Source organism: Manis pentadactyla, chromosome 2 (genome assembly GCF_030020395.1).
Source record: "Manis pentadactyla isolate mManPen7 chromosome 2, mManPen7.hap1, whole genome shotgun sequence".
In the NCBI taxonomy this organism is placed as follows: Eukaryota; Metazoa; Chordata; class Mammalia; order Pholidota; family Manidae; genus Manis; species Manis pentadactyla.
The window spans coordinates 107,599,077-107,624,251 of NC_080020.1; the positions used below are offsets into that span (position 1 = coordinate 107,599,077).

Sequence of the window (25,175 nt, forward strand, 5' to 3'; positions counted from 1 at the left end):
CTAGCTCACACTCAACCAATCCTGCATGTGTTTGTTTTACTGCATTGTGAGGTACATACATATTCTATCAATGGTAAAATATTTGGGGGTATGTCAAGGTCTTGGGATATAGTCATGAATGGCCAGACTACATGGGGAGGGACCTCAGGCCTTTGTCCCTGCTGTGGACCCTCTGAGCACAGCAGCCTAAGCATATCACAGCCACACTGCATAGGGGAACAGATGGCCGTGGGACCCAGGCGAGGCCCAGGCAAGAGTTCTCGGAAATGGTACAAAAGAAAGGTGGCTCTCTGCTGTCGTCAGTCTCAGTGTGTTGCTCCTCCTCCACAGAGCTGCTCTGTGTAAGTACCACTTCATGCCTAATAGGCTGAGCTGCGCTCTAGGACTTCACTGTATTAAAAGTGAGTCACTGCTAATGTTGATAACAATAGCTAAAATGTGGGAATTTAGAAATAGATGGAGTAAGACTGGTGATACTGTCTCTAGCAACATCTCTGTGATTCATCTATTTTTTACAGCTGTCATACATCATCTCTCTCCTGACCTATTTCAATCACCTTCTTCTACATTTGTCTTTCTCAAATTTATTTTTATTCTATTGCCAGCATTATTTCAAAATGAAAATTTAACTGTATTATTGTCCTGCTTAAAACTCTTTAATAACCTAAGGGGACCACGATTAAATTACGTTTACTTGTCTATCTTCCCTTCTGTAGACCAGGAAGAAGTTCCTTAAAGGCAGGAACACAGATTGAAAATTCACCTTTGAATCCATGAAAGTGCTCAGTAAATATCTGCTGAAAGACTTTTTTGTGTCATTATCTGCAAAGTTCTCTGCTCATATCTTCTATTGGCTCCATCTAGATGTGCATGACCAGGAGTTCCTTCACCTGGCCTGCTCTGACCTGCTTAATTCCAGTGTCAAAGCTCTTTGTGATATCAAGAGGACCAGGAGCACAGGGTTGCTGATGTACATGGACTCAGGCCTTGGCACTAGAACAGACTGTATGATTTCTTCTTGCCTCTTGGTGACAGTAAAAACAGTAGCAAGTTTAAGCTGTATGGCTCCCCCCAAATTCCAGTGTCAATGGAAAGCCTTGAATTGTCATTTCTTGAAAACATTTAACAGGCACACCTTTTACTACTTACCAACTACACCATGATTCTAATACTTGCTCAAAACATATCCTATATGTCATGGCAACCTCTCAGGGCTCTGTAGAGCTTCAACTCTAAGAGGGTAGGGTTTATTTAAAAACATATATATAATGTTCCTTCCACTGAGTCATTATTTCCTGTTAACAATGAGAACAGAAATGTCTTTTCTTTCACGTAAGTGTTGTATCAGTTTGCATAGGTTTATGAAAAGTGTTCAAAGATATGCAGATGCATTATTCTGGGGATCCTGACTCCTTTAGGACATGGCATCACACTCCTAGTATAAATTTCTTACTTTTTCTCGTATAGAATGGTGTAGTCCTTTTTAGTCTTTAGAGTGATAAGATACTAATTATGTGCCTTGCCTGCAAGCCATGCCATATATATATACATATATGTACATACATATATAAATACATATACACACCATATATATGCCATATATATATGTGCCATATACACATACACACAAATACAAATGCAATATATATGTAAATATTATATATGCTCCATATAAATATTATATACACACTACACAATCATGTTCCATCATCAGCATTTTGCCTGGCCTACAACTTTGAGAAGGACTATGACTTGCTGGATTTGGCATCTAATTCCACTATTTTCTCTTCCTCTCCAAATACTATCCCCATTCTCCAAGGCCCAGCAAGACTTGCCTTTTCCATGAAGTATTTGCCATCTTAAGACCTTTTATAATTTAATTTGAATCTACTAATCTGACTTCCATTGGGAATAATTATTGTGCTCCTGTAATCTGGCCAAATTAATCCTATGCCTTTCACAAAGTAAGTGCTCAAAAAACATGTGCTGAATGCTAAATGTGTGAAATAGAACAGCACTAGTACAGCGCCCACATATAGGATAAACTCAGCCACTGAATGAGTTGTTCTCTGCATATGCATATACCTCATGCCTATTATGCTTGTTGCTCCTTTATCACATCACTTATTCTTTAGTTGCCTCCTGCTCTTCTCAGCCTTTTAAAGTCTTGGCCCACCCAATATTCTATTCCTGCTGAAATCACACCAGCCTCCTTCATGACGTTCTGGTTCATTCTAGCCAGAGGTGACCCTCCTCCTCAATTCACTCCTCTTAGTACAGCATATACTTAGTAAAGAGTAGAGCACAGGCCACACTTTGAGAGTTCAGAGACACTGCCTCATGCAGTGATTCTTTGTGTATATTTGTTATCTCTTAACTCATGATAAATTCCTGGAGGGAAGAATCAGTGCATTCCTCAGAGACCTGAGGCTCAGTCTTTGAAAACAGAAAGCTCTAAAGAAATATCCATACATTGAATGTGTAGAATTAACTTCTCCAGTCCACCTCAATTTATTCTTTTGCAGAGCATCTTGACCGTTTGGATTCACCACATAATCTAGACCTTAAAGCTATATAGTTTCTCATTGATTTCATGAACTTCCTCACATGGAGACTGATCTTCTTCAGGGCAGGGGGCTTGCATGCTCCCTTCTAGGTTGCTGAGGTCAGAGGATGCTCAGTTGCAGGCTGAATGAAATAGTAGAGATACGACCTAAACACATCAGGCACTTCTTGGTAGAGAACTTATAGTCATCAAACCTCTTTGCACCCTTCTCATCAAAGTCGTCATTTGAGGAGAAGTTTGATGCAACCAGTGGACAGTTCAACCCTGGGTAGCCCTCTGAAAGGGAGGAATGGTTGGGCATTCCTGATTTTGGAGCAGGGAATTCTCCCTGAGACTACATAAACTGCCTGGAGAAGTACAGACTAAAATAAGGAAGAAGGACTAAGAGAGAGCCTCCACTGTAGCATGTTAGCTGATACGGCGGTGGTACTACTCGGGGTTTAGTTCTCATTAAATTTCCCTCAGGGAAATTAGACTAAATAAAAAATCCTCTCAGGGCTAGTATATTTCTAATTGCTCATCTGCCCAAGCTTTAAGTGCCAGCCTTCCCCGGCATACAAATCTGTCACCTTCTACTTGCTCCTGGGCAACTTTTCTGAGTGACATGTCACAGATTCCTTACTCAGCAAGGCCACATCTTCATTGACCAAACTGAAATCAAAGGAATGGCTGGTGATGCTACAGTAGTGTCCTTTTTAAAAAAATTTTAAGTCCTCATCTGTATTTTTAGTCTGCCTTACACAATGGGAGAGAAAATAAAAATAAAATGATTTGGCTACAATCCAGACCTGGCAGAAAAAGGAACACGTGGCCAATGATTGTCATCTGAGATTCAGTCCATGTCATGTCATGTGAACACTTTGGCTGAGCCCATCAGAGCGGCCAGACATGGCAATCTCTCTCTCTCTCTCTTTCTCACATACACACTCGTGTACATGTTCGTTCACTCACCTGGACCTTGTTATATAAACATCATACCCATCCTTAACAATCCCCAGGCTATTTTAAGGTAGAATTCTGGAACAGCCACATATTCCAAAGAAATTTTGGTTAGCCCACTAAGAAAAAAAGGAGGAGGAACAAATATCTTTACTAAATTACTTACTATGTGTAAGTACTAGTAGGCTAGTGATTTGTGTTAATTACAAACCATTGCTATTTTTTCTGCTCTGCTCTCCACAAAGCAAACACAAAGCTATATAGAAGCAAAACAAAAGGAAAACAAACCAGATAATGATGTTGTTTTCTCCACCTTCCTTATGAACTTAAAGGTATATGTCAGAGATACAATGTCAAAGCAGCTGAAATAGATGCACTTTGAAGACTCTCTAGGCCTCAAATGTAACTTGAGCTCTAGTCTTTCATCTGGGGATACATTTGTAATTGTCTTTAAAGATTACCTTTGCCATGCTTTTCATTTCGTAGGTTTTTAAAATTCCTAAGCCTCGCCCAGTGGAGTGAAAGTCACCTTAATGAAGAAAGTAGAGATTCAACTACCATGACTTTGGAACAGCAGAGGATTTCAGCTATAATTCTTTGGCTCAGAACCAGGGTCTAAAACTAGCCATGGGAAAAGCTGCTGAAACAGAGCCTGCAATTCTCTCCGTGTTTGACTTGCATAATGTTGACATTATAACACCAGAGAGACCCAAAAATATCTCAATTATGACTTCTTTTCTATAAATATTTTTAAATTGCTGTAAGATATAAAATAACATATTTTATCCTTCTTGTTTTCTTAGTTACTCTGGTTGCCCTCAGCAGCTCACTACTATGGATGTATTTTTGCCTCAAAGGTCAGGGAGGACAACTTCAGGCACTGCTGTGGAACTTTGTTTTCCAACGTGAGTGGCCTGATGACTAGGGGAGTGAGCTGCTCTCAGAGCAACAACTGAATGTGGTGTCACAGCATCGGAGAAACAGGTTCTTCCTTTCCTCCACTGAAGCCCAAGCAAGGGAAAAAGTCAAGTACTCAAGACAATCTTTTAGGAAGTCTCCCGTCCCTTTATGTGCAGTTTTCTTTCTGGACAGAAAAAAATCCTTCTTCTCATTCCCTTTCATTATTCTTTCTTGTTTCAGTTATTTCTGCCATGAGACAAAAGTTTGAATATATTGAGACTTCTCCAGTAGGAAGAAGGCATAAAAAAGAACAGAGAATTATGGATATGGCTGAGGAAGCTCATGATTTGTGAGTACATTATTCAACTATTTCAGGTGCCTCATGTTCCAGACATTGCCAAATGGTAATCATTCACAGAGTGAGCGGTGAAATTTATTTGAAACCTCAATTTCCACTCTCAGAGAATATGATTAAGGGACCTTAATTCTCAGTTCTGGAGGTAGGCTATGATGTCTAAGTCACAGATGAGCTGAGTAATCAGTAGGTTAATTACCCTTCAGTGCAATTTCAAAATCTCTCCCAGAGCCTGAGGACCAAGAGACCTGGCTTGCCCCTGTCCTTGCCCTCAACATAAATGCCCTCAGCCTGATTTGTAGCAGTTATTTTTGAGGTAAAAACACTGGATGCCAAAATTGTATTCTTCCTAAATATCCATAGAAAAGTCCAGGTTGTTTATGATTTGAAAGCTGAGTTTCCTTTATTCTGTTACTTAAATATTAACTTAAATCATCCAAAGAACTTATATTTAACAAAGTTCAGTGTTACTTCAAAACACTGGGAGTGGGAATGGGAAAGCAGAACTTACCTTCAGTCCCAGGAAAAGCATCGCTTGAGCCTGCCACTGCCAAGGTCAACAGCAGTTGCCAGAGATCCATACCTGGAGGACCTGCAATCACACAAAACAGAATAGATAAAGCCAATTAAAAGCAGACTATTATCATTAAATACTGTTTGAAGGGTGGCTAAACCATGAATGAGCTGACATGAACAAAGTTCTAGAAGAAATTCTAGCATCTTTCATTGCCCCAGTCTCATATTGTCATACTTCTCATGAAAGCAAACAGCAGGTTGTAATAATTTCTACCTCCCATAGGTATTTACCTGGAGAAATAACATGCACACCAGAGATTTTCCCATATGGACAACAGCCATAGGGCTATCTCACAGCAAAAGACCCCCCCCCCCCCACTGCTTCAGTAACAGGGCCAGCGTGCTTCACTTTAATTTGATGTGGAAATAGAAAAACTTGTCAACAGTATCACCCAGCATGGGGCCTTGAGCTGCACAGGCCATAAAAGGAGAAACAAACAACTTAAGTAACAACAAAACTTCTATGTGTTCCCCAGGGAACAGAAGAGTTCAATTAACACTCAAAATACTATGCGAATGAGCCATCCTTGGGGAGGTTTTATTTTTATTTTTTTTGTGGGGGTAGGTTCCTGTAAATAACAGTTATTTTATTAAACTTCTGCCCACTTGGAAATCCCTGCTACCTGTGCATCCACAAGGAGGGTGTGCGGGCACAGGCCAACCGGGCGCTGCAGGGTCTTCAGTGAGTAGTCTTAGCAGGGACACGATTCGCTGGGTAGCAGGTGGCAGAAAGGAGGTGAGGAGCAAAAGAAAATAAAACATCTGTGCTTCCTAGATGGCTCCCTGGGACATCTGGTGTCCTCCTGGGCTTTTAGTTTGAGGAGGAATGTGGTCTGTGAAAGGCCCAGGAATGTAAAGACCTCAGACTCAAAGACAGTCAGTTCACGGCTGGCCTTGCTGGCTGTTTGGAATTCCCAGTGTGGCCACACCTTAAACCCTTCACTTTGATGAATGGGGGAGCAGATCAACATGCCTCAGCCAATGCACACCTTTACCTGGAGGAAATATGCTTCTTTGGAATAAATAAATCAAGCAGCCTCTCTTTGGACCTCTGAAGAGGCAAGTTTGGACTGGTTTAAAATGAACTCAGCAGACTGCCCTTTGAAGAGTAGAGTGTTGTTACCTCTGATAGCTAACCACTTGGAAGCTCAGCTGAAATACTGCCATAAAATTACACTACTTCCAAGTCACAAGGCGCACCTCAGCAGTGCACTGGGAGCTCCACCAGGGCCTCCCTCAGCCTCATTTGTATTATTGGGCATTCTTACCCATAATGATATAGAAACAGATCTTCCTGCTAACCCTAATGAGGCTGAAACGATGAACAAGAATGTTTGTTTTCACGGGTAATGGAATGGTGTGGTCCCCAGGAATGGCTTCATAAATCTGAATAGGTATAAAATGTTTTACGCTCTCTCTGTTCTTTCATTTCTATGCACTGGATGACCCATATTGTGTTCCATGTGATTTTATGTTTTCAGAAAAATTCAAAGAAAACACATAAACTGAGTATCTTCCTGTGTCTGAGCATGCATGCATATGCTGACACGCTTAAGGAGCTCCATAGTACACCGCCTCACAGAGTCACTGATAGGATCAAGCATGAGAGTGAGGGTGAACACAGTCAGCCAACTGCAAGATTTCATACAAATGTGAGTTGCAGTTATTGTAAAAAGCATGTTTTAAGTTCCTGACCTGGAAGCCTCTGGGGCTAATGGACTTGCACCATCCCATCTACTTGGCAAATGGGAACCACTGAGCACCTTTACTCCAAGATGAATAGGCTGAGTATAGTTTGAAGCCTCCAATAGAAATATATAAAAAGACTACAGAGAAATATGTCATAGTCTGATAATGCAACCCTATTGATAACTGGGTATTTCCTTTTGAATTTTATTTCTGAAGTATTTTCTTAAGGTAGGAAAAGCATTGAGGAAGTGGACTCTGTATAAAGTGTTAGTTTTATTAGCTGCCTGTCAGTACATTTAGCGTCAGGTAAAGAAGCTACCCCTGGCGTGAACTCTCTCAACAGCAGGTTGTGACAGAATCCCAATTACCAGGTTGCATTTTTTGCTTCCTGACTAAGGGTATGAACAGGTTTGCATTTCTCCGGTGGGCGCTTCTCTGCTCCAGAAGTTACCTCCTCTAGCATCTCAGAGACTTGGCAGATGCCAGAAACAAGTGAATTTTGCTTCAGGCGAATAGTAGTTGGCCCCCTCGCATCCTCAAACTTTTGAAAGCTGCTGTCTGCAAATGAATTTCTCTCAAATTATCACAATTCCTTTACGAGGCAAACACATCTCCATAGAAGTTGCTCTTATCTCACAAAGCAAAACAAACAAATAAATCACAACCTCCAGTGCAAAATTAACCAGAAATCTGTCTGTGCACTCCTACAGCAGAAAAGGAGGTATTAAAAACTGCCATTCTCTCAAATAGGAGGTGAAAACAGTTCATGGCCACTGAGCACTGCACAGGAACCCAATTCTAACTCTCTGGTTAGGGGGTGGGAGCAGAGAAGAGGATAAAGAAATGTGGTTGGATTTGGCAAGAGCAAATTGCTTCATTAGAGACTAATGCCCCCTTCACGGTTGCTGACCCAGGGGAGGACTACAAAAATAGACATTTGAACTCTTAATGAAGTCTCTCTAGAGCCATCTCATGGTGCAGGCCAATTGTGATTCCCTTCAATCTGATTGTAAGCTGCCATCTTCAGTATTTCAGAGCTCCATGTGGTGCTTCGAGATGAGAGGACCTCAGTTTGCTAGGTTCTAGCTGAGATAACGTGTCCCTAGGAGAGGACAGAGTGCCAACACACGAAGTTTGGAACTTTAATGCAATCTATCAATGATGCACCAGATTAGAGCATGACAAAGTCCCATTATCCCCCCTCCCCAATACAAGAATCTAAACAGACACAGGCATTGTCCAGAGGAATCTACCAATTTGCACCTTAGCCTACTGGATTTTTAAAGTTTGCAATATTTTTCTAGGGAAATCCCTCTCTACATTTCTATATTTATGCATTCTTTGGCTAATAGCCTCATGGCAAGATTTTCCTTTTGGGGGGAAGACAAGTTTCATTTCTTGCATAATGGAACTCACACCATTCCCACTCTCAAAGCCTGAGGTATTTGGCCTTCTCTTTCCCCCTTTCCTCAAGGGAGAGCCAGTTGAGACACACTGTGATGCAGCTGGCATAAGTTTTAATTCTGTTGACTGCCAAACAAAGGAGGTCTCCAAATTATATGTGGGACTATGATATACTGACTTTTATTCCTTGGCTATAACACAGTACATAAGTACATGAGAAGAGAGGGAGAGTAAACAAAATATTTTTTTCCAACTTGAAAGCAATTAGTTGAATTCTCCTTAATTTTAATTTAGCAAGTATTTATTGAACTACCAGTGCCTGCTAGCATTGTGCAAGGTAAAATGGAGAATACAGAAGCAACCAAAATCATGGTTCTTGGTTTCAAGAGTGAGTCAAGAATAGGCACATGAAACTGAAAAGGAAGGAAGAAGTGTATCTAAAAACAGAAGGTCAGAATAGGGAAAAATCAGCCACTGAATTCAGGGGCTTAAAATTAGAACTAAACAACAGTAAGACTGTAATAGTTTAGTAGAAGTACGAGAGAGTGTGTGAAGTATTCTGGTGCAAAGCTCAGACAGAGCTGACGTCCTGGATATGGTCTGCGTCTCATTAGCTCAGGGTAGTAGTCTGAGGGGCTAGTGAAATAGAGAACAAGGTTTGAAATTATGAATAAAAGGAAATAAAACTGGATTGGCAAGGGAGGGAGGACCAGACAAACAGCATTTTCAACTCACATTCATGAGGAAGTCACTGGAAGTTTTGGTAGAGGTAAATCATATGCAAAAGTGGATTTTCTTCAGGATAAATCTGCCCCTTACACCTTCTAAATGTAATATCATGAGAAATATGGACAAGATTTGGTGATGACTGGATACAGGAGATGATAAAGATAGACATATCTCAAAATGGCCATCCTGCCTAAAGCAATCTACAGATTCAATGCAAACCCCATCAAAATACCTACAGTATTCTTCAATGAACTAGAACAAATAGTTCTAAAATTCTTATGGAATGATAAAAGACCCCACATAGCCAAAGCAATCCTGAGAAGGAAGAATAAAGTGGGGGGAATTATCCTCCCTGACTTCAAGCTCTACTACAAAGCCACAGTAATCAAGACAATTTGGGATTGGCACAAAAACAGACCCATAGACCAGTGGAACAGAATAGAGAGCCCAGATATAAACCCAAGCATATACGGTCAATTAATATATGATAAAGGAGCCATGGACATATAATGGGGAAATGACAGCCTCTTCAACAGCTGGTATTGGCAAAACTGGACAGAGACATGTAGGAGAATGAAACTGGATCATTGTCTAACCCCATACACAAAAGTAACCTCAAAATGGATCAAATACCTGAATGTAAGTCATGAAACCATAAAACTCTTAGAAAAAAATATAGGCAAAAATCTCTTGGACATAAACATGAGCAACTTCTTCATGAACATATCTCCCTGGGCAAGGAAAACAAAAGCAAAAATGAACAAGTGGGACTATATCAAACTAAAAAGCTTCTGTTCAGCAAAGGACACCATCAGTAGAACAAAAAGGCATCCTACAGCATAGGAGAGTATATTCATAAATGATATATCTGATCAGGGGTTGACTTCCAAATTATATAAAGAGCTCACACACCTCAACAAACAAAAAGCAAATAATCCAATTAAAAAATGGGCAGAGGAGCTGAATAGTTCTCCAAAGAAGAAATTCAGATGGCCAAGAGGCACATGAAAAGATGCTCCACATTGCTAATCATCAGAGAAATGCAAATTAAAACCACAATGAGATATCACCTCACACCAGTTAGGATGGCCAACATCCAAAAGACAAACAACAACAAATGTTGGCAAGGATGTGGAGAAAGGGGAACCCTCCTACACTGCTGGTGGGAATGTAAACTAGTTCAACCATTGTGGAAAGCAGTATGGAGATTCCTCAAGAAACTCAAAATAAAAATACCATTGACCTGGGAATTCCACTCCCAGGAATTTACCCTAAGAATGCAGAAGCCCAGTTTGAAAAAGACATATGCAGCCCTATGTTTATTGCAGCGCTATTTATAATAGCCAAGAAATGGAAGCAACCTAAGTGTCCATCAGTAGACGAATGGATAAAGAAGATGTAGTATATATACACAATGGAGTATTATTCAGCCATAAGAAGAAAACAAATCCTACCATTTGCAACAACATGGATGGAGCCAGAGGGTATTTTGCTTAGTGAAATAAGCCAGGCAGAGAAAGACAAGTATCAAATGATTTAACTCATCTGTGGAGTATAAGAACAAAGCAAAAACTGAAGGAACAAAACAACAGCAGACTGACAGAACCCAAGAATGGACTAACAGTTACCAAAGGGAAAGGGACTGGGGAGGATGGGTGGGAAGGGAGGGATAAGAGGGAAAAAGGGGCATTACAATTAGCACACATAATGCATGGGGAAGGCAGTATATACAGAGAAAACAAGTAGTGATTCTATTGCATCTTACTACACTGATGGACAGTGACTGTAATGGGGTATGTGGGGGGGACTTGATAATAGGGGGGAGTTTAGTAACCATAATTTTGTTCAAGTAATTGTACATTAATGATACCAAAATTAAAAAAAATGAAAAACAAACAAAAAAAAGATAGACATATCTATCACAAATGACAGAATATACAGTATGTTTGTGGATGAAAGATGGTACATTGACAGAAATCAGGAATTTGGGATCTGAGTTATTTTGAGGGAAGAGAAGCTCACATGACTGTCTTGGAAACTTGGTGTTTAAGGTGATCATGAGATTTGTGGAAATGTTAGAAATGTCTAGTGGGAAGTTGACAGCAGGAGATCAAAGACTGAGAGAGAAGTCATTACCGGTCTTCAGAGACATCTACACAGAGACAATGAGTATCAGATGCATTTAATGTGAAGATTATTTGGTGAAGAACCCCCAACATCATCTTTATTATTATTAAAATACATTACTTTTGATAATTTATGTATTATATATAAGTGGCATAGGGAAAAATGTCTTCATACCTGGTTCACAATTGGGCAGAGACAAAATGAACCATCACCAAAAACCACCTATATTCTCTCCTTTGCATCAAGTATTTAAAAGTGGTCAGAAGCATCCCTCAAAGTGTATTAGCATAGTATTATATCGGAGGAATAAAATGACAGATTAAGGCTGTGAAGGCATAACACCAAAATGGCAGCCAAAGGGATCCGAAATAAGTTTCCCCAATTCTTATTTTATTGATCTAGCTATTCCGATACTGAAAAGGCAAGAGCTGAAAAAAACTCCCCACCAAAGCAGAACTGTTCATATTGCAAAACCAAGACTCCAAGTAGGTAACCTAGATAACCTAATAAATGTGTACTTTCTGGTACTGGTGTTGATTACTAATGAAATATTGCAAAACTGGATCTAATTGATTTCCTGGTGAAGTTTTTCTATGAACTCAGCTCTGAAAAAAGGAAACTAATCCAAAAGGGGATTTGAAATGACCTATTCTAATTAGCACCAGGCATTTATTGGAACGGTTTGCATTTAGAGTTCATGTTATTATCCACTTCCTATGGTGGTGGGTCAGCTGAAAAGTGGTCAGACCCAAAATGCCTCAGGTCAATTTATTTATTTCCCATTAGTGAGAGAGAAAAAGTTCACAGACATTATTGATAAGACTATTTTTGCTGAACTTTCTTTTCTGTATCCATGGGAAATACAGTATTGGGGGAAAGTATTTTAAATGTGCAACGTATGAGGGAAAAAAGACTTTTGGGGGCAATATAATAATAGGTCTCTTTTTTTATAAAACAAATAAGGGATATATAGTATGTACCTGTGCTGACGAATTCAGTTGCCTCTAAAGTCATCTGTGGCTACTGAGCACTTAAAATATGGCTAATGAGACTGAGGAATTAAATAAGGTAAATTTTATTTAATTTTAATTATGTATTTCAATTAATTATTTAATTAAGTATATTCAGAACAGGTTGGGTAAGTGAATCTACTTTTTGACCTGTAGATTTTATGAAATCTAAATACAGATAAAGTGTTTCTGATGAAAATTTAGCATTTAAAGAGATTTGTTGTAAGTGTGAAATATACATGGATTTTGAAGGCTTGGTACAAAAATAGGATACAAAATATTTCAAGAATGTCTATGTTGACTATATGTTAAAGTCATATTTTAGATTGTTAGGTTAAGTAAGATATATTATTAAAAACTAATATCTATTTCTCTTCATTTTAAAAAATGTGATGAGTAGAAAATTTTAAATCACACGAGTCTTGTGTTACATTTTATGTTTCTATTTGGCAACATGATATACTGTTTATGGTTGGTAGGTTTTTACTTGCCTTAAGAAACATTAAACTGTTACAGTGAGCATATTGCTTTTGTAACAAAAATAATAAACAAAATAAAATTTTATATTTTTAATGACATATAACTCATTATGGTTATGTTTGAAGAAGTTCTCCCAAATGCAGAATGATGGGGACAGAGGATTCACTGCAAAGTTAGGTAAGACTGTATTTGTAGGTTTTTTTTAGGATAGCTGGTGTATCTTTATTTACTTTTAAAAATGTCACAATTCACATTGCATCTCTCTTTGAGTCAGAGACAGTGGTGTACTGATAAATATTTAGCAACTGTCTTTCTGGAATTAAAAAACGGAGAGGGACATTTGCCCATTTCTGTGGTGTAATACCTTTGACAAGGCTAATTTTAAGCTACCAAGTCACTGAACTTGGGTTCACAGAATCACTGGATTCACTTAAGTCACTGAGCAGGATTTATGAGCCAGTATGAACTGGACCCAGCACATCACTGGCTGGGGATGTGAATGATGCTATCTAGGCTCCATATAGGTAGCAGGTACAAAGATTAAGCAATCTGCTGACACTGATACAAGATATAAGAGACAGTGTTCCTGAGTGAACCCTGGACACTTGATTTCATTAAATGTCATCTGTTCCACTTTTAGTTAATAATCACTAAAGTATCTGGGATAGATACTTTCCCAGGTCTTTAGAAATTCATATCAGCCTCTAACAGATGCTATCCTTGATCTTCACTTAGAGAGATGGTGCACTTAGGGGTTAAAAGCATTATGGTCTGGAGTCTGAGAGAGCTAGTTCAAATTCTGGCTGTACCAAACCTCAGTTCACTCATCTCTAATATGGGGGTGATAATATTTTCATTTTCATAGAAAAATCAGGAGGGGATTAAATGAGATGATTTGTTCAAAGCATTTGGCATACCCTCTGCATATATCCCGTAAGTGCCAGCTATTCTTTAGACTTCTTTGATATTAGTAATAGCCTATGTTTTATAATGTTTCCATAGGGCAGACTGGGAATGGGGCCCTCATGTACATATCATGAAACAGAAGCCTTGGTAGGTGGGTAAAGTGATCAGCAAATGTGTTCTTGGGCAGCCACAGTATGTGGCTTTTTCAATTAAGCATTTACATTACATGAGAGTCCGGGGAAAATGAGGGATCATTATAATGTAATGTGTGCATCTTCTGGTAAGGCAGGAATGCTGCGATTTTTGCTTAGGTATACTGGCAGTTGCACACCTTTGACACTGTGGCCTAATTGTGTTGGAAATAAGCTAGAGGCTGATTTCACCCTTAATCACTATCTCATCCACTGTAAGAAAATGATATGCTGTTGTTACTGGGCTCAGATCACTTTTTTTGTGAATCATGGATTTCTAGAGCTGAAAATTGGGTAGATGAATTGCAATGATCAGAAGTATGGCTTGAAGCTACAGCTCTCCCTGTGAGAATGGAGAGGCAGCTGGGTTACAGGCAGCTGGGTCTCCATCTCTTCCTTTCTGGAGGAGTGAAAGAATAAGGAGCATTTCATGCTGCTCCTATCTTGGTATGAATGGGTATTCTGTTGGGAGCAGACCTTTTTCAGTGCACGGGGCATGCTGTTTGAGTTCAGCAAGGCCCAGAGGCACTTTGCAGAAGCCTCTCTGTAGTAACTATCCCTATGGATGGTTCTTATACTGACCCAGTCTAATTCACCTGCTGCAGCTACTGATTCATGATACAAATGTGACTCTCACATGAAGGAGAAAATCAATTGCATAGATGCTTATCTGAACTATATTTGTTTTTAATATCTTACTTTACATCATTGCATCTAGTAAGTCATTTTTTCTAAGACAAATTTGAAAAAACAGACCTCTTACTGGATTTCTGCTTTCTCTCTTTCCACAAGCAGCTCTTTCTTAAATGTTTTTTTTTATTACTGTGATAGATCATATAGAACATGGAGAAAGTGCTTTAAACAAAGTTGAAGATGCTGGAGTTTCTTTCAAACTCTCAGATGGAAATTAGCTTTGTTTTATATAACAGGAAATAGACAACTGTTGAAGATAAGAACTCACAGAATGAAATCTTCAAACAAAAATTCTTTATGAGATCGTAATCTGATAATGATTAGTGCAACAACTCAAAGTACTATAGGAGTTACTAGCAGACCCAGATAACATACAGAGCAAAACTTGGGAGAAGCTCTCCTTTCTATCAAGCCCAAAGGGTGAAGTTGTTCCTTTAAGGTAAACAAGTTGGGAAACCAAGAGTGAAGCAATGTGATCTCCTGGGAAGAGCATTGCTAGAGAAGGAGTCAGCAGTCTGTGCTCTGATGCCAGCCCAAATGTCCTGACTCAGTGACCCGGGCAGTTCTTTAATAGCCATGGGCCTCAGTTTCATCATTGGCACATCAGTCCATAATTTTGTGATAAGTCAAATACCGCATTGTGTGATGGAGTGAAAGCTGCCATTCACTGAGGACCACTCCTGCCCCGATGCTACCAGGCTCCCTGCCCTTCTCTTCTTTTAGCTGTGAGCAAACTGAGAGCAGTGGCCATGTCTCACTCAGTATTGTACTGCCAACAACCAGCCTTGGGCCTGATACAGAGTAGATGTTCCCCCACTCCTCCCTGCAACACACACACACACAAAAATATCCAATGAATAAATGGGCCAGGTGCCTTATTATTTCATTCAACATTTACCAGAGGGAAACTCATTTTAATCTTGAGAAAATGAAAGTTTAGAGGAACTTGGAAAGGTTAAGTGAACCCCCAGACAGGTAGGGATTAGAAAGAAACCTGCTTGATGACCTCAAGGCCTGCCTTCACCTTCCTATCCTGCTTCTTAAATGTTAGAAGGCTGATTAAACACATGAGCAGGGACCAGTGTGGCAAGACAAACCACAGAGAACAAGACAAAGAGAAAGAGTAAAGTTTGGATTTGAATTATGGGCAGGGGCAGACACCCTAGTATTTCCAGTGTTTAGGGCCTATAGGATGGTGCTAATTCATAAATGCTGACACAGTGGTTTCCCTAGGAGCAGTAGTGCTCAAGGGATATAATATTCATCTTTAGGCCTTAGAGCCTCCAAGAGCACCTGGTCTACTTTTGGTTACATTACTTAAGAGCTATGAAGTGTGCTCTTTCCATGACATGGGGGCATCCCCCTACCTCCTGGAAGCCTATACATACAAACAGAAAGAAGTTTATTTGGCCAGACTGACTGGCTGCCAGATAGACGGCAAACACAGGGCCGATCAATGTCATGTCTCATCTCCAGGAAGTTTATAGTATACCACTTCACTCTTCAAGATCCTGGGAGGTGTAATAGCTTGGACTTGGACCATTCATTGCTAACAGCTTTAATAAAAATGCTCTCTAGAATAGTGCTGTGTCATAGAACTATAACACTAGACACAAGTACCAGCCACATATATAGTTTTAAATATCCTAGTAACCACATTAAAAATGAAGTAGATAAAATTACTTTTAACATCTTATTTAACCCAACACACCCAAATAATATCATTTCATCATGTGATAAATATGAAAAGCATTACTGAGGTATTTTACATTTTTCATAGGCAGTCTTCAAATCTGGTGTGTATTTCATGCAGCACCTCACAACTGGCACTAACCACATTTCAAGCAGTCAATAGCCCACGCAGCTAAGAGGCTTGGACTGTGTAGCTCTGGATCTGAGAGAAGGTGGAGGTCCATGTGGCCAGCTCCCTGGCTGGTGTGCAATGTAGTTAAAATTTTCGTTATGTGATTCTGTGCTTATTACCGCTCATGATCAGGCCAAGCAGCTGAAAGAGACCTTTAAACAGTTATTTTGCAAGGTCTAATAGTTTTTAAAGCCCTGGAAAGAAACAGTCTTGGTACTGAAGCAAGAAGCAGGGTGTTGCAGACCTTCCCAACATTCATTTTGCTTATATTTACTGAGTGCTGAACTCTACATACAGTAAAACCACAACCCTTTCATTTGGGGCACAGAACTGGCACAGGGTACCAGATCTGTCACTAGTTATAGGACTTTATGTGAATCATTTCTCACCTTCAGCCTCAGTTTCCTTATCTTCAAGATAGAATGTTTGGGGCATGTCAATAGTTCTCACCCTTGGCTATAAATTAGAACCACCTCAGGAACTTTAAGGAAAAAAAAAAAAAGAAAGCTCTGGCTTTACCAGAGGTAAATCAGAATCTCTTGGGGGTGGGGGTGGGGGTAAGTACTGATACCTTAAAATTTTTGTTATGTAATTCTAAGATGCAGGGAGGAGTGAGAATCACTGACCATATGTGCTATGATTTTTAAGTTTGTGAAAATAGAGCTCATCTCCCTTCAAGGAGTATTCCTCACAAGAGTGGAAGGAGAGAAAAGAAACACCAATCTTCACTGTTCAATCGACCAATAAATGTACTTTTTTCAAAAGAGAATATTCTATGCCAAGGGGCTATAATATCAGATATGAAGGTAGGATAAGAAAATACTATCCTATGAAATGGCAAGATAAAAAGAATACATGTGTATAGATGAAATCAGCTATCCACAGATATCATCACTTGAGTAATCACAAAGCATTTTATCAAAGTGTTGCTGATGAGACTGATGCCAGAGTTCCCCTCAAGATGACCATCTCTGGCTACTCAATTAAACACTAATCAAGGTACTGCTCTAAAGGGATTTTGCAGATTTTAATTAAAATCAACAGATTTAAAAATAGATAGTTTATCCGGGATTATCAGGGTCAGTCAATATAATCACATTAGCCTATAAAAGCAGATGAGGTAGTCAGTCAGTGGGATGTGTTAGAAGAGGAAGTCCAAGAGATTAGAAATTTGAGAGGCTAAGTCCTGCTGGAGGGGACCACATAGAAAACGTGAGCTACAATGGAGGCAGCCTCCAGGAGCAAAATCTGGCTCCTAACTGACAGCCAGCAAGGAAATGGGGAAGAGAATCCTACAAGGGACAGCAACTGAACTCTGTCAACAACTCAAATCATCTCGGAAGCAGCTTTATCCCCTGAGCCTCCTGAAGGTAAAACTGCCCTGATGACATTTTGATTTCAGCCTTCTGAACTCTAGGCAGAGAATTCATTTGAGCCGCTCTGCCCACAGAACTGTGAGGTAATAAATGGGCCTTAGAAGCCACTAAATTTATGATAATTTGTTATGGAAGCAATAGAAAACTAATACAGTCTCTAAAAGTCCATTAGAGTCCAAGGTTGACTTTCAAAACATCAATCAGTAGGATAATTATCCAGTTACTATCGAAACATGTCCATGTGGAGAGAACCTTATTGACAGAGCACATAAATTTGGAGGTGGAAGGGACTTTACAGACAAGTTAGTTCCATCAATTAATGATGGATGAAGAATGCTGAAAAAAAATTAGATAGTAAATAATTTATGGTTTTGTTTCCTCCAACTACCTCCAAGAGTGCTTTGACCAGCCAACAAAAATGTCTGAATCCAGAAACAGGTACAATCACCTCTCAGATCTTGGCGACATTCTCCCCTCAGGTGAATCACCTCCCTGTATTCCAACTCTAAAACTGCCAGATGACTTCCTGATTTTTATCTTGCATTCAAGGTTTGCTTTCTTTCTGGAAAATACAATAGCCAGCTGAAATGAAATTGCTTGACAGCTGAAATGAAGAATAAACAAATGTATTGGCCTTCTGGTATACCCACCCATTTCTTGAGTATGGCTAGTATAAATCAGGCCTCTAGAGTCAGATCACCTCTGGGTCAATCAAAGCAATTTATTGTTGAACAAGTAAATCTGGACATGAGATGATCCTGGGGAAAGTGAGAAAGCCTGAGAGAGCTTGTCTAGATCGGTTTGCTGGCCTTGCTGTTCAATTTCTTCAGGTGTAAGCAGGGAATTAAAAAACATGATGTGTCAATGGGAATGTAAATCAAAACCAAGATCAAAATCCATGACAGATTAGGGTAGGGGAAACATAAGGACAAAAAGAATGTATTTATGAAGGAAAAGGTCCTGTGGAATGGGGAAGGACAGGCTATCTTTGTAATGTGTTCTTGTGCACCTAACACCTGGGCTCAGGAGAGCTTGTTTTCAGTTCTCCTCGATGAAACACTCAGTTCCCAGGAGCCTTATGTTTGCCACCCTCTGGTACCACCAGAGCATCACTCAGGAGACTCGAAGTAGTGACCTGCCTAGGTTTCTCCTAAACCGGTTGGCTGGTGCATGAGGGTTGGAATGAGCAGGCTGAGCCAAACCCTGCACCACGACTGATTCATGGAAACTGTCCACCTATCAAGAAGTCAAAGGAACAGACAGTTAAAGGCTTTTTTGTTGCAAGCTGAGTGAACTCAGTTCTTTCACATCTTGTAGAACAGTAATAAAACATTCATCTTCCCATCAAACTGAAAAGTGAGTCAAATGAATTTTTCACTTTCAACTGCTTGTGATTATTTGTCAGTTAATACTTTACTTCCAAATAAGGAAGGAAAGCTACAAGGAATTCCCAGGGTGGCAGTTTACATACAGCATCATGGAAATGCTAAAGAGCCAGAGGGCAGGTACCTCAGACACAGGGACCTAATACAGCTGGGTGTCCATAAGCATCTGAAATAACTCCTGTTCAAACCGAATCCAGCATCTCCTACCTGCCCCAGTTTCCTACCTAATGAACAAAAAGCTTCATCTCTTACATTTCCTTTCTTGCCACATGAGACTAGGGTTCCCCAGGTACCTGAACTAGATACTTTGGTCCAACTCCTCTCACATGCCCCATGTACCCAAAAGGGTGTGGTTCTACCTCAACATTCTTTCTAGAATGTAGCTCCAAGTCCCCCAAACCTATTCCCACTGCTTTTTCTCTTTTTAGATTTGAAACAGCCTCCTTCATGGTCTATCTTCTTTTACTTTCAAGGCTGCTGAGAGAAATCAGTTTGCCAGATAAATTTCCGAAAACAATCTTGGTTAGAACCTTACAAAAATCTATTCTCTCCACTGACAACACCACAGTGATCTTCTGAAACTGCAGATCAGCAGCCTCTGTTTCCACCTCTCTGTTTCAGACAAACAAGAAACTATTAAAAGGTATATCCTGATCTGGCCTCTCTTCACCGTTTCATTCCCATCTTCCACTGATTCTCCAAACCTCCCCTTTCCTCTGTCCACGGAGAAATCTCAGAAGGTTCCAGGTCATGACGCCTCTGGCCCCTCTGCTTCCTGTCCTCTTCCCACTTCATCCATCTCTGCTATTCATTCCCCCAGTCCTCAGCCCAAGGTCACCAGCGTAGCTGCATTTCCAGCAACACCCTTACTCCCTCCCAGGTGAGGTGTGGTGCCCCTGCTCTCTGCATGCTGGCTGCCTTGACACACCACTCTCCTAGCACTGTGACTCCTGTGATTTCCTCAACTCTCTCCTGAGGCTCATCTCTGTGTCTCCTCCTATTTCTCACAGTGCCCAGCACACTCAGTTTTAAATGAATATTGAAGAAATAAACAGAGACCCCTTGACACTGTTTTAAAATGGGTATTTTGCAGCAATGGGAGATTATCCTTCTGTTAGAAGTTCATCAGAATGCTTTGCAATGAGTGAGAGTAAGTCATGTTTCCCATCACCACATCAGGGGATGGGCTAGCTTTAATCAAGTGTGCAGTAAGGAACCCAAAGCCCCAGAGCTAATCACCAAAGAGGTATGGATAGAAACACAAAAAGATAGTCTCATTTTCTTTTCCTCAAAGTGCTGGCCATCCCTAAGACTTTAGTAAACCTGAAAGAAATCCAAAACAAGCATGAAGTGTGGTGTCACTTCACCTTTACGATATTCTTCTAAAATATACACTGACTGTTGAAATGTAAAACATAGACAAGAATTAAGACCTTGAAGTGTTTCCTGAGTGCAAATCATAATCTCTATTGACTTTCTCAAAATGTACCAGCTCAGAAAACCAGCCTTTCATTCGAAGAACAAACTTGGAAACTCAAACTATATCTTAATGGTGATCAGACAAAGAGGAAGGCAGTCTGAAGCTTTGCCTAATAAAAAATATTTTATAACCTCCAGGACAAGAAAAAGACGTTTTGCTTAGAGCAGAAAGGAGGAGAGCAGATGAATAGAGAAAAGAAGGAGCAAGGAGAAATTGAGCCAGGAGAAGGCAGAATGAGGGGCACGGAAAAGGAAAACAACTGGCACAGGCCAGGGCAGAGATCTACATCTAAAAAATGTGAAAGAAAGTAAAAAAAAAAAAAAGAGACCTGACTCAGCCTAAAATTGAAGTGAACAAGAACAGAATACTAACCAATAGTACAGCAATATTCTTGAAACAGAGGCTGGATTTTCGTTTGGTTTCCTCTGGGCTGTGTGGCGAGAACGTCTTAAATTTCCTTTTTCATTCAGTCATGTATACAAGCAGACCATATTACACTAATTTGTACAATATGGTAGAAGTTTCTTGGTCACTGCTTGGCATGTCTTAGTCTCTAGCTTCTCGGTCTTGCTGCTTTCATATATAATCCTCCCCAAATCAATTATATTCTCATTCTCTGTCTCTCACACACACCCTTGGTACCAGAAGAGTAGATGAAAGCACGCAGCCCATTGCCTCACATAACGAACCCCCCCGACCTTTGCCCAGTACTTCTTTGGGCTCTGCCAACTAAAGTGAAGGCCAGGGCTGGGCAGGAGCCTCAGGAGACCCATCACCACAGAGCCAGCCAGGCCAGATGAAGAGGAGGCCAAGCGTTAGAATGTGATCAGATTGACAGACTATGAGGTGGGCTGGCTGGAGAGCGTGATAGGTTTATCTGAATTGAATCCCATGGCAATGCAAGGATGACAGCTCCCAGAAGGCAGGGCGGCCATCCCTTGCATTCATTAGTAACTCGCTGAATATCCCAAGCTCCAGAGTGTAGCACTTGGTATATTTGTCCAATGAAGAAAAAATGAATTCAAAAACATTAGTGCTCATTGGAAATCTAAACATACTTAATTGTAAATGTGTAGCCATAGCATCAGTGGTACAAAGTAGTTGATTAGGAAATTGTCAATACCACCTATATATTAGTTGTAGGATGTTTTGGTTGCTTGGGCAGGACACAGCACTCTAATGTGGTTTTTCTTTTGTTTTAATTACCTTGTGATAGAAGTAAGTCTAAGAAAAATGTCACAAGTCAACTAAAAGGTGCAAAAGACTAAACATCTAGTGAATTACTTATATAAATAACACAAGAAACAAAATGACTGCTTTCTAGCTCTGGAGTTTTACATATTTCTTGTAGTGCCTAATATGGTTAGAACAATGATGATGATTCCATTCATTGAGTGTGGGCTGAGTTACTGTACATGTGGGGCTGTGTAACTAATATTCCTGTGTGTGATCCACAGTCCCATCCATACTATCTACACAAGACGACTGTTCATGACTGTGACCATAGCCAGAATCAGCAAGGCCTTCTGCTGGTTAAAAGACTCCCTTCCACCTGGCTGGCTTTCCTATGTTTGTGTGTGATGACTCATTCTTGGACAAGTGATAAGTACAAAGACCTTTAACACAAGAAACCCTCACAGGGAAACATCCCATTGAACAGATTAGTTAACAATGACTAGATATGAGACTCTGATTGTGAACTGGTGGTCAGTTTGTTTTGAAATCCTATTTTGGATGTGTAGAATCAGCCTGACTGATGCCTCTAAAGCACATTTCCAAAGCTGAACTCAGGGGCCCCGGGGTCCATAAACATCTCATCCCTAAACCTGGTCTTCTTCCAGGGACTGCAACACAAGCCAGAAACCTAGAGTTATCTGGACATCTTCTCTACCTCCTCTGTTCACATTTCATCTGTCAATATTACCTCTTCAGGATCTTTTGAATTCACCCCATCGCTTTTATCCTGCCTACTGCTATTGCCAAGTTCTAGCCACCATCTCTCACTTGGACTTCAGGAATGGCCTCTTCACACCCACTCAGGCTCCATCCAATCCTTTTCACACAAAATTATGTTTGGAAACACAATTATGATTATGACATCCCTCTGAATAAAAATTTAAATGACTTTCTTTGTTCAAAGGATTAACACTACAATCTGTAGGGTGCCCTAATATTTATTCATTGTCCTCTGATATTCACTCACCTGTCAATTAGTAATAGAATTCAGTGAAAGATTACATTTCAAGCTACCCTTACAGCCAACTGTGGTCACATGACTCAGTTCTGGCTAGCAGGGTGTAAGCAGAAGTGGTATATGTATCTTCAGGGAAATCACCTCCACTTACCGTTCTCCACTCCTGCTGGCTGGGATGTTGAAAGCCTGATTTGTGAAACACTTCCTGGCTCTCACCCCGAAGTAGGATCCCAGATAATAAGGATTTAAACACTGGCAAAGGGCCAACTAGCCAGGACTTTCAGCCAGCCTGGACCTTCTACCTTATCCTTGAAAGAAAAAGATCTTTTACACCTGATTTTTCAGGCTCAACTAAGAGTAGTGGGGAAGAGTAATCACACAAAACTTGTGTAAAAACAGAAGCTGAAAAAAATTTCCATGAAGAAATATATATTTCTATAAAGAAAGGAAATTTTATCTGAATGAAACATTTAGATATGGCTTTTTTATGAGTTTTAAGACATATGCCCTCCTTTTCTAAGAGAGTTATGAAACCATCCTATTAGTGTGCTGGAATCAGAAGTATTTGTTACTTTAGAACCTATGAATACTTTTATTTGGGAAATTAAGGCCACAGAAATGATCATCCTAGTCATATAGAAATATTATTTTGGTTTAATATGAAAACAGGTGACAATCTGCTTCACTTTATTCCAAACCAAATTCCAAACCTCAAGTTACTGGAGAACTTATCAAATAAATAAAAACAGGTAACAAATCATGGTTATACAAAGAGAGTAGGGGAGTGTAGGACCTTAGAAAAGGAGCCTGGCCTATTACTGGGATCTATCTTTCCAAGTTTTTATTCCCAGTCCCCCAAAACCAAATTGCATGCTAAGCAATGTATTCTGAAATGGTGTTAGTGGGACAAACGTGAGGTTTTCTGCTTCTGAACAATTTTACTCATAGACACTTCATATTTATTCCGAGAAGATGAGCTAAGTCAAGAGTAGGAGTATATGATACTGGTGAACAAAATGATCATTTTTCCCAGAGCCAATTTTAATTTTTTTTCTGCTTATAAATGTACAGTACTTACTTATGTAGCAATGTAGTAAGTATTAATATGATGTATTATTATACTAATTCTAGATTCCTTTTCTGTCACTCTCTAATAAAATTTATAAAGAAAGATGAAAACAGACCCCAAACAAAAGTGTCTCTTTTTTTGTTTGTTTTTGATTTTTCTCTTTCCATTTAACATTAGTGTCTCTTAAGTCTGCCAATTAAATTGCCACTTTTTCTAGGAAATGTACCTTTTTAGCAATTCTTTGTTGACTCAAATGAAATCCACCTGGCTCAGCTAATATTAACTGATTAGACTGCGAATGAATGCTAACAGCTGACCAATAGGAAATACAGTTGACCGTTGAATAATGCTGGGGCTAGAGGTGCTCACCCCTCTCCCCCGCAAGCAGTCAAAAACACATGTATAACTTTTGACTCCCACAAAACTAAACTACTAATAGCATACTGTTGACCAGAAGCCTTACTAATAACATAGTCGATGAACACATATTTTGAGTGTTATATGTAGTATACACTGTATTCTTAAAATAAAGTAGGCTAGAGAAAAGACATAATTTTTTCAAATAGTCCCAAATCTGCAAAATATTTTCCAATATATTCATTGAAAAAAGTTCATGTATAAATGGACTCATGCAGTTAAAATCTGTGTTGTTCAAGGGTCAACTGTACTTGAAATTAAATGTTGGGTGACCTAGGCAGATTCTATTAGCTTAGAGAAGTTTCAAGTAAATGGATAAGAAATTTGAAGATAATATAAAATAATCTATAAAGGATCCATGTTGTATTAAGAGACAGATACATGAAAATATTTGTGCACAACAAAGATCTGGTATCATTACAGTAAATCCCCATTATATGGAGTTACATGGAACATTCTTTTCCATGATAGCTAAAGAAGCATAATCTGCCCCCACCCCAATCACCCAAAAATAAAAACAAAAACTGTGAACGTAAAATTTATTTTCTACATTAATATTCCATGATATTCCTATACTGGTCATTCAGTTCACTGCTTTTTGAACTGAATCACAATCTATTATTAGGCTGTGGGATCAATTTAGTGGGTCAAACTGAGCTTTGTTTGTTGGCTTGTTTAAATGAATGGGATGGTGTTATAGACTCTGTCCTGCTCCCCCCACCCCACCTCCAAATTAATATGTGAAACCTAATCTTCAATGTGATGGTATTCAGAGGCAGGGCTTTTGGGAGGTGATTAGGTGATGAATGGGATTAGTGCTCTTAC

General features: G+C 39.7%; 1 protein-coding gene across 3 annotated transcripts in view; it reads right to left on the bottom strand.

The window, feature by feature from the left end:
* The window catches only part of GHR (growth hormone receptor), a 251,391-nt gene that overhangs the window by 126,989 nt on the left and 99,227 nt on the right, over nucleotides 1-25,175 (bottom strand). For 2 of the 3 annotated variants that reach the window (XM_036910891.2, XM_036910895.2), the window contains exon 2: nucleotides 5,272-5,352. In XM_036910891.2, the coding sequence (XP_036766786.2) occupies nucleotides 5,272-5,341 (70 nt within the window). In that variant the 5' untranslated portion in view covers nucleotides 5,342-5,352. Of the gene's footprint in view, nucleotides 1-5,271; nucleotides 5,353-21,042; nucleotides 23,895-25,175 lie in introns of those variants that run through there. The other variant, XM_036910892.2, reaches the window with a different exon arrangement.